Source organism: Lygodium microphyllum, chromosome 24 (assembly GCF_053477565.2).
Source record: "Lygodium microphyllum isolate KBCC chromosome 24, Lygodium_microphyllum_v1.1.10, whole genome shotgun sequence".
Taxonomy (NCBI): domain Eukaryota; kingdom Viridiplantae; phylum Streptophyta; class Polypodiopsida; order Schizaeales; family Lygodiaceae; genus Lygodium; species Lygodium microphyllum.
In genome coordinates, this window is record NC_141158.1 from 40,381,545 (window position 1) to 40,391,951 (window position 10,407).

General features: G+C 39.1%; 1 protein-coding gene across 1 annotated transcript; it reads right to left on the reverse strand.

The window, feature by feature from the left end:
- Window positions 1–6,437: 6,437 nt before the first annotated feature.
- On the reverse strand, window positions 6,438–10,118 carry LOC148015001 (uncharacterized). Its single transcript, XM_087665153.1, has 5 exons — window positions 9,817–10,118; window positions 9,520–9,666; window positions 9,208–9,399; window positions 8,727–9,072; window positions 6,438–6,752 (listed from the first exon to the last, which is right to left on the reverse strand). The coding sequence occupies exons 1-5, from the start codon at window positions 10,116–10,118 to the stop codon at window positions 6,438–6,440; spliced, it is 1,302 nt and encodes a 433-aa protein (XP_087521279.1).
- Between the last annotated feature and the right edge of the window lie 289 nt (window positions 10,119–10,407).

The window sequence follows — 10,407 nt, forward strand, 5'->3', positions numbered from 1 at the left end:
ACAAGTCTCTAAATCCTTTCCCTCATTTGGCCAATTGTGATAGCCCACAATGTTTTCGAAGTGATATAGCCAAGTGAGTATGTCTTCTATTCGAAGGCCAGAAAATGGCTTAGGGTGGATGTTACAGTCAAAATTCTAGCGACTGATTTGCTGGTGTGTTAGATATTAAGCCAACGCTTGATTTGTGTGGCTTACTTGAGAAACAAGCATGGATATTGTAGAGACCATGTGATCAACCTATGTGTTCCTAGAGTTTGATGCATAATCTGGCTCCATCGAGGGATCCTGATAGGGTGGTGAGTTGAGGGAGAGCTATTGAAACAAATACTGGAGGACCTACAAGCAGATGAAGAGAAGTAAATTGTTGCCTGCCATCACCACCACTGTGGTGTAACTAACTATGCAAGGGACGAGTACACTAAGACTGATGAATTTGGGTCCCCTTTCTAGGATGCCCGACATCCATTAAATATCTCTTGTCTCTTTTACATCAAGAAGGCTTCCAGCCAAGAATGCCAAGCTCATATAGTTATATTGGGTGCCACACTATGTATAGATCCAATATATCACATCCGTTAATGGCATGTATTATATATCCATATGGAACCTATTTTATAACATTTCCTTAATCCTTCTATGGCTTTATAGCACAATTGATACATCCCTTGCACTACAATAAAAAGGCTCCATAGACGCGCTTGTAGACGCAATATTTGAATTGTGTTTAAAAATGTCGGGTGCGTTTATTACCGCGTCTACTAGCCCGTCTACAATTTCGCATCTACAAGCGCGCTTATAGTGAAAACTACACGCGCATATACACCCGAAGATAGACACACTTATAGATGCGCATATACACGCGCATATACATGCACACATAGATGCGATTATAGACGCGGAAAATAGTGTATGAAAAAAAACCTCAAAGGAGATGTGGTTGTTTAATGCGAGCGCGTCTACAGGCCCGTCTACTCTGTGGATCAGACGCACTCTTACACGCGCCAAGTCCACAAAACTTAAAAAAAACCTAGGAGGTTTTATGGATCTTCAACACTTGCGCGTCTACGAGAGCGTCTTCTCTGTATATCAGACGTGCTTGTAGACGCGAATTAGCAGTGAAGCACAAAATAAAACTAGGAAAAGCAAGCAACAACTAACATACCCAAAGCTAAGAATGAACCAAAATACAACTCAGAGTAAACAGAGAGAGAGAGAGAGAGAGAGAGAGAGAGAGAGAGAGAGAGAGGAGAGAGAGAGAGAGAGAGAAGAGAAGAAGGACTCACCTTGAATATTTGTTGTGATGGGCAGCGGCACAACTACAAACTCCTTCTTCTCCTCCATCTCCTTGCTCTTTGGCTGTTCTCCTCGTCGCAACAAACATACCAAAATCTAAGAAGGTAGCAAAATACAACTCAAAGCAAAGATAGAGAGAGAAAGAGAGAGGGAGGGAGGGAGGGAGGGAGGGAGGGAGGGAGGGATGGAGAGAGAGAGAGAGTGAGTGAGAGAGACAAGAAGAAGGACTCACCTTGAATCAGTGTTGTGATGGGCGGCGACAGGGCTACAAACTCCTTCTCCTCCCTCTCCTTTCTCTTTGCCTCTTGCTTCCTCCTCTCTTTACCCTTTCTTCTTTGCCTCTTCCTTTCTCCTCTATTTGTGTCGTGCGCCTGTCAAAAAAACCCAAAAGAAACGCAAGACAGGACTACTTTGAAAAGAATGACACACCAGCAATATTTTTAAAATTTTTAAAAAGTTTAGTGCGCGTCCATAAGCACGTCTATAAGCACGTGTATATAGAGCACGAATTGCTTATAGACGCGCTTATATACGCACAGTTAAACGCACTTATAGATGCGCATATACACGCGCTTATAGATGTGCATATACATGCGCTTATAGATGCACATATACATGCGCACATAGATGCAATTTCACATGCAAATTAGATGCAAATATAGACACGCAATTGCATCTATATTTTTCAAAAAAATTTAAAATTTTAGTGCGCGTCTATATGCGCGTCTATAACTACTGCTTGTTGTAGTGTATGCGTCTGAAAATGCGTCTATTTGCGCGGATATATAGACGTAAAATTCGCGTCTATTTACACGCTCTTTTAGAGCACATACAAACACGATGATAGACGTGTCCGACTTTGCGCGTCTATGCCTCGTTTCTATTGTAGTGTTTCTATATATTTTGTTTTCCACATAAACAATTTATTAGATCCCTATGTTATCATATGGTTACATGTTCAATGAAAAGAAAATAAGAAAAACACATCCATACACATACTCTAGGTATTTGCATATGCAATACTTACTCGTGATTTTGATAGATTCTCTCTAGGTTTAGAATTGATCTCCACAATAGCTTGAATATCTATTATTGAGTTCTATTAATTTATTGACATCTTTGGGTGGATAAAAATACATGCAATGAGGTATTTTGAGTGCTATAGGGTATTTAAGACTAAAAGTACACAAAACTAATTCATTTTTTAAAAGTAGCATTTTTTGTTATCTAGGAAAAGAGGATTTTAATATTTTGTGAGGGTGGCTTGTAGATAGATCTATTATCGTCGACTTGAGTATCATCAGGACTATATCCTATATTGGTATGTAAAAATTTAGAGTAGAATCAAGTTGTAGGAAAGCTCATGACAACACTACTATCCTCACAGTTTTGATAAAGGGTTTCTTGCTTTAAGGTTTCTAGTTGCCAAATATGGGTGGTTGCTTTAATCCAACAAGGTGTCTACAATGTATGAAGTCTTTTGCAAAGTAATATATAGAATATGCTTCATCATAAAAATCCTATCGAATAACTATTTTTCAGGTAATGTAACTTTTTACTGGTTCACATTTTGAGGATGGTGTAAAAACAAAAGTCTTAGCCCTCAGAAAGATCTACAATTATTTTTAGATACATATTTTACACATTCTCAACATTTAGCAAGTTACTTGAGTCCTAAAGTGACCTTGAATGCAAATTTCACAGCAGTATGCAGAAAACGGTGTAGTAGTCAACTTTGAGCACTATTTTTTATGACCTTACCTTCAAATTTGGTAACCCATCATATGGACATGAACTATAGAGCTTTTTTTTGCTACAACTCTCTAGTTATCATCATGACCTAATTCTATCTACAAAGAAATTTATTTATCTTAAAAGTAGGTCTCGTAGTTAACCCTAGTCTTAGTAAAATTTGTAAATTTTAACCAATATAAACATTTAATTTCCTAGTAGGATAGCTTTTAATCAAATTGGAATGTGAGTATACTCCCATAAGAAAATTTTTAGCTTATGTAAAGATCTAAAACTTATATTAGACATGGTTTCGTCTAAATATGCATATATTAAAGGATAACCATATCTGAATATGCCATAGAACTTGAATATTACTATTTTTAACCAAGAGATTAGTATTTTATCCACCTTTAGCCTTATCTTTAATATATTTATTTTTAAATTTTAGTCTTAATCATATGTAAATGTTTTGTAAAATTCATTATAAGCTTCAACTCTCTAGTTATAGACTAACTTGATTCACAAGAAGAGATAAGTTGTTCTTTATTTAGAGTAGGCCTTCAATATGATTCTCACTCTCATTTTTGACGATTATAGTATACATTTAATGTTGTTATCTTTTGATTTGATAGACATTGAGACTAACAAATTTTTCTTAAAAGTACTTTGGAAAATTCTTCAACTTTCTAATTCTGTTGCGAATTTATGCTTTCTCTCCAACCAAGGTAAGATAGGTAAGTCTTTTATTTATTTTTTTCTAAAATTATTAGTTAATTTTTACTTACTACTAAACCAGAATAACAATATTATTTGTTATTGTCGATGCTTTGAACATGAGACCTAGCATTCATAATATATCTCTTATCTTTTGACTCTCTTACTTTCATGAAAGACATCTATAGCACTAACACTAGTTTTTAATCTTATTAAAATCATATATTTGTTAATAATTAGACTTTGATTAATTCATTGTCCTATACTAGATACTTGGTTCAGTTGAAGATATGCAACAGATGACTGCTCGCGCCCTTAGTGCTTACCCTACACTGCTAGCTCCACATTGAGTAGCTAATAGCAATTGAGGGCAATTGCTATCCCACCCCGGGGGTATGAAGCTAGGAGGCATATTCCACGGTGGATCCTATGAGACCACGGTGGATTCCGTGAGGTTTTACCGTGGATTACGTAAAACTATATTTATTTGCCGGGGCTCGTATACAAGGTGGATTCCTTGTGCGAGAAGTTGACGGGAATACATGTCCTTTTCGGACGTCGTGTTAATTTAATGTACACGTGGGTGATTCCATAATGAGTGATTTCACAAAGTACATATTTAAATTAATAGACGTTTATGAGTTTAGAGTGCACTCATATTGAATTAAGGTTAGAAGAGAGTTCCAACCTATTTATTTATTTTGTAGCTGAAAATTGCTAAGTATTCGCTATTGTTTATTTATTTTATTTATAAACAATTGTGAATGCTTCAGTTGATGTGTAGAGCAGGTAGCGGTGGCTTTGGGTAGCACTAGTCGTTAGCGTAAGTCCAAGCATAAATTTCATTATTAAAATTATTACTATATTTATAAGTTATAATTTTAAACTTCTTTAGTAATAATTAGATCATTGACATTAGTACTATTAATGTACTTTTTCTTTTCAAGATAGATTATTTTAAAATATGAGATTTAAAATATATTTTTATTGAAATAAGCTTTGTTTATAGAATACTTATTATTTTCTTAATGTGGTTAAGTTTAGAAGGCTTTTCTAGCTTTCTTTATAAAAGCAACAGGATCGTGCACAAAACAAGAGAACAGGGTGAAAACTTAGTTTTCTTGTTTCTCCCTCATCCGGAATTGGAATTTAAAGCTTCAAGAGTTGCTTTAGAGGTTTTGTCACGCTCTGGATGTGATGGTGATGTCAAAATGTCAAGATTCAATGTACAGAATTTTTGGTAGCAACTACAGCATGTTACATGATATCTCTTAACTCTTAAAACTCTGTATTTCGATTGATATTTATATTCTCTTTGTAATTATATGTAAGATATGTACGCAGCTATCCATGTAAAACTGGTATATATAATTAATGATGGCAAACCATGGCTTTTGCCATGGGGGAGGTTGTTTGTATATGATCGTTGAGATGTTTAATTTATTAGATTTTTCCACTCAATTCTTTGTTTATGATTGAGATTTGATTTGCTAGATTTACCACATGTTCCGCTTCGCAACATCTTTGGAAAGGTTGATGATATCAATGCTCACTTGATCCAATGGCGCCAAGCCTACAAGGTGATGACACACCTAAACATCCTTTAATGTCCAAACGAAACGAATGTATCTAGCCTTTCTCAAGCGCTCATAATGCTATTGGGCTTAGACAAGAGTAAACACACCTTGTGCAAACACCTATCTTCCATGTGGTTGCCCCTCTAGCCAAATCACTTCCTAGTGTAAAGGTGCATCCATGGCCTTCCCATCTTGCTCACATTTCTTCTCTTTCATGCCTTTCTCTTTCGTTCCTTTCTAGTATTCATTGCCTTGTCCTCCTTTACCCTTCCCACTTTATTCATGCCCCACCCCAGCAATGTGATGTTGAGGCTGATTTGGTGGTCCACCCGATTTCTGTTATTCCAAGTATCACAGTCAAGCATAATGTAGAATGAATACGTATTTCACTTCGACACATCAAAGATTGCTGTGGCCAAGATGGAGATCCAAATACATTGGACCATCCATGGATTAGGGGACCTTGGCCATATAAGTAGTCTGCATAGTCCTTGCAGTTTGGACAATGGCTTTACATCAAAGGGCAGAGGCCGATAGAGAGAATTTTGGAAATCAGCACCTCGTTTAGTCTCGAGTCGCGTACCTCGATTGCTCTCGAGTCGCGCACTGCGTTTAGTCTCGAGTGGCGTCCTATCCTTAATTATGTAGTAACTAGGGTTTTTACCATCCGAGGCGTCGAGTCTTGACTCTATATAAAGGCCCGTTCGCTGCAATCTTTCCAGAAGATACAACAGCGATTGGTGACCTCCCTATCAGTGTATTACGTATACTCAAAAGGGGTCAATATGGAGCGGGAGATGAGGAGGTTGCTAGTGTTGCGCGCACTGAGCCTGGCGCTCATAGCGTCGATCAGCCTTGAGGCCGCGGAAGTCAGGGTGGGTAGTGTACTGATTAGTAGTGTTGCGGTTTGATTAAATAACATTGTGCTTGCTTGCGTGGGCGTTCTGGACGACCCTGTCTGTACTCTGGATATTTCATCAAGTGTCTTATTAAGGGAGATACTCTTATCATGCTTATATCTGCATGCATTAATATTGACGTTGTTCTGGGCAATATGTTTGGCGCATGTTGCAGTGCTCCGACGTGACGTCTTTCAGTAGCAAGTGCTCGGACATCCAGCTAGTGGATTTCGCCAATGGCTTTACCCTGGAGGCCACCTGCTCCTACATAGACGAGAGCAGTGGAACCATCCAGCACGCACAATCTCAAATCTACCTCAACGACCACGTGGAGAACGTGAACGGCCTGCTCTTCTGCCACCTGTGCAGCAGCAAATTCGGCTTGCCGGAGAAGTGCGAGTTCTCGCACTCTTGCACAAATGTGCAGCTGCTGGGCGGCCACCAGCTGACGGCTGACTGCGGCGACGGCCACGGCTCCCGGCCCCACGCAACCCTCGACCTCGACTTGTGCATCGGCGTCTCCGAGATGGGCGAGCTGCAGTGGGATTGCGACATGTTCTAAGTTTTTCACGCGCTTCCTTAGAACATGTCGACCTGGTTATCGAGCTGGTCCTGCTATAGCTAGTTTGGCAAGAATAATCTGTCTGTCCGTGACACGCAAATCCTTTTTGGGCTCCGATGACGAGTCCCTCCAATTCATGAAACACTTTTGGAAAGGCAATTATATATATCGTTTTTTCCAAAAAGCTCTCGTTTTAATGTGTCGCTACTCCAATTGTACAAATAGAGTCATGAACGCTTATATTTCTAACTTAACGTGGACTAGCGTTCCTGGCGCGCGCCAGGAACGCTATCTCACTTCGCTGCCGCCAAGCGAGGGAAGTGAAGCAACTTGACTTCCCTTTCGCTTAGTGGATAATGCTATCACAAAAACATCACATGCTTTACTCTCTTCTACTCACAATCGCTCTATCTCGCATTCCATTTACACCTCCCCTGTCTGTATCCACACTCACTCAATCACTCACACACACACACACACACACTCTCTCTCTCTCTCTCTCTCCAATTCTCTCTGTCTCACACACACACCAAATTTAAAACTAAAAGTAATTTAAAACCAATGTAACACAAAATGCCAGACATAGAAACAATCTCTTCAATGCACCATACTTACAAACATTCCTCTCGACATCAATGTAAGCAATCATATGCTTGCACACGCGATAATTAGAAACAACAACGTAATATTGAAAACGAAGCCACAAAGGCCAAGTATAAGGTACGCAAGTGTTTTTAAACACCATAAGCAAATGGCCGATGCCAACAAAAAGAGACAATGTCTCGAAGATGCCTAATAGAAACAAAGCTTTTTGAGTAATCATTAACAAAATCTTCCTCCTTGAGAAAAAAATGAGAAGGCAAAGCCGAGAATGATTCCATAGTTTCCAATGGTAATTGCATGGGCAATGCAATGATATAAGTATGTGGAACAACAATGTTACACTAAAGCGGGTCATAATTGAGGCAAAGACCAAGCATCACAAAATAATTTCTATAAGAGACCTAGTCAAAATGAAGCCACAAAGGCCAAGCATAAGGCACCGACGTGTTTCCAAGTACCATAGGCAAATGACTGATGCCTACAAAAAAAGACAATGTCTCGAAGACGCCTAATGGAAAGTAATCTTCCTTTTCTTCGAGGAATCATTAACAAAATCTTCCTTCTTTAGCAAAATATGTGAAGGTGAAGCAAGGAACGATCCCATTGTTTCCATTGGTAATCGCATGGGCGATGCAACGGTCCTTCCTCTTTCTTCGCCACCTGCATTAGAACAAAAATTGCAATATAAGTACATGAAATAACTAACAAAGATCATTCCATCCCAACAATAATAATACCTGGTCGAACATTTGTGAACCACTCTGTAGGTACTGACAAACATTGATGCAGTGTCACAAAATAACCCAAATCTTTGAATCCATACTTGAACCAATGCCTCGGTATCTTATCAGTATGGGAGCGTTTAAATCTCTTCTTATGGTCAACCTCGTACATATGCACCCGAAAATATTGTGTATCCACAATGTACAACTTCAATAAAAACTGGGAGCTTGATGTCGATATTAACATCATCATATAAACGCTCGATGACCCTTGCAAGTGTCCTTCTTATAATATCATCAGGAGCTATAGTGAGTAATGTACATTGCAGTTCCTTTTGATAGCCAGAAGCTGGGTAATAGTGCCACTCTAGGGTAGGCATCTACAAAAGTTAAATGAATAGTAAAATATGAAAAAATTATATTTCCAAGAGTATATGCCAACCAAACAGGGCATAGAGAGCAATTCACACATATGCAAAACCAACGTCCCCGCATGGTCATCAATAACTGTATCTCCACAAAGAAAGCAACAGAGAGTAATTCACATATATGCAAAACCAATGTTCCTACATGGTCGTCAATAACTACATCTCCGCAAAGAAAGTAATGTACATTACTACACCTTTCGGAGAACATCCTTGTATATAATGTTTGTGGTCATACCCCCATCCTCTTCACCCAATAGCACTTTCACACCATGCGAAGATTTTACCCTTGAAAATGCAACATACAGCTGATCATGTGTAAATATTGGTGCCTTTAGATAAAGCCCAACAATGAACAAAGTCTGCCCTTGTGACTTGTTGATTGTCATAGCGAATGCCAACCGAATGGAAAACTGTCTTCGCTTCATAGTAAATGGCAAATGTGTAGCATTCAAAACAAAAGTAATCCAGGGAATAAAAACTCGTTCGCCCGCATTTGCCCTTGTTATTATCTGAGCATCTATCACTTTTCTATTAAAAGCTCTACATATCAATCACGTACCATTACACATATCCCTTCCTGGATTTAGGTTTCTAAGAAGAATAATAGGTGCATTTATCTTCAGCAGCAATAAATGAGAAGGAAATCCACCTCCAAGGTCCAATGTATTTAAATACTCAACAGAGTACAAAAATAAGTCATCAGTCTCTGCAATTGAATCTGCACTATAATACTGTCTGACCTCCCCTAGCATTAGTTGCATTGCATGATCATTCAAAGTAGCCACCTCTGTATTCCGCGAGGCAAATATAGCTCGCTTACTAAAATACGACGTGTAGTCACCCACATTGGACACGTCACTGTAGACACTATCAATCAGTGTTTCGATAGAGTACCCTTTTAATATCATGCCAGGTGGGACACACAACTTATCACAACTTTCGGTAACACCCACTCCATCCCCTATTCCTTGAATCCAACAGATGAACCCATTGTCCACCACACTACCAGCTGTCGACACTCGCATATTGCCAGATAGCCTTAGTACCCTTATGTAACGCCACAAATCAAAGTAACACAATGCAGCATTAACAATATCCTCACGTGTTCCCTTTACCACAACCGGCAAGACCTGTCTAAAATCCCTCCCAAACAAAACAACTTTTCCACCAAATGGCTTATCACAGCTCATAACATCTCTTAGAGTTCTATCAACCGCTTCGAAAGCATATCGATGGGTCATAGGAGCCTCATCCCACAAAATAAGGCTTGTTTGTCTCAATAACCGAGCAAGGTCACTTTGAACAGGAATATTGCAAGTGGATCGATTATTTAATTCTACTGGGATTTTAAACCGCGAGTGAGCTGTATGACCACCTAGCAAAAGCAAGGCAGCAATGCCACATGATGCTGTTGCCAACGCTATGTGACCACCACTGCACACCTTCACAAGTAAACATTTGTATAGAAAAGTCTTCCCAGACCCACCAGGACCATCCAAAAAGAATATATCCCCAGTATCTGTATCAATAGCATCCATGACTACACCAAAGGCAATTCTTTGTCCTTCATTCAACATTCCCTCCATGGATTCAGAAACTAGACCCTATGTTGTTCTGATATGTTGTATGCATATTCATCTTGCAAAAGAGGGTTAGCATGTAGTTGTGATTTTGGTTGATGAGGTTCAGGCAACCCATCAAAATCACAAAGTCTTCGTCCTACATGACGTAAAAGGTCTTACAGATGCAACAAAGCCATGTTAGATGCCTCATGCTGCAGAACACCGAGAGAGGCGTTCATGTGCTGTAGCTGCAATCTATACATGATATCCTCTACCATTGGCACCAAAAATCTTTCCCATAGATGGCCAGGCC

Bases quoted from the DNA above. Each gene is read 5' to 3' on its own strand.
- LOC148015001 (XM_087665153.1), bottom strand. From the start codon at position 10,118: ATGGAGGGAATGTTGAATGAAGGACAAAGAATTGCCTTTGGTGTAGTC. The intron at 9,400-9,519 runs GTTCATCTGTTG...ACTGATTGATAG, and splicing joins GGTAGTGTGGTGGACAATGG to TGTCTACAGTGACGTGTCCA. The intron at 9,073-9,207 runs GTATTTAAATAC...ATTGATATGTAG, and splicing joins TTATTTTTGTACTCTGTTGA to AGCTTTTAATAGAAAAGTGA.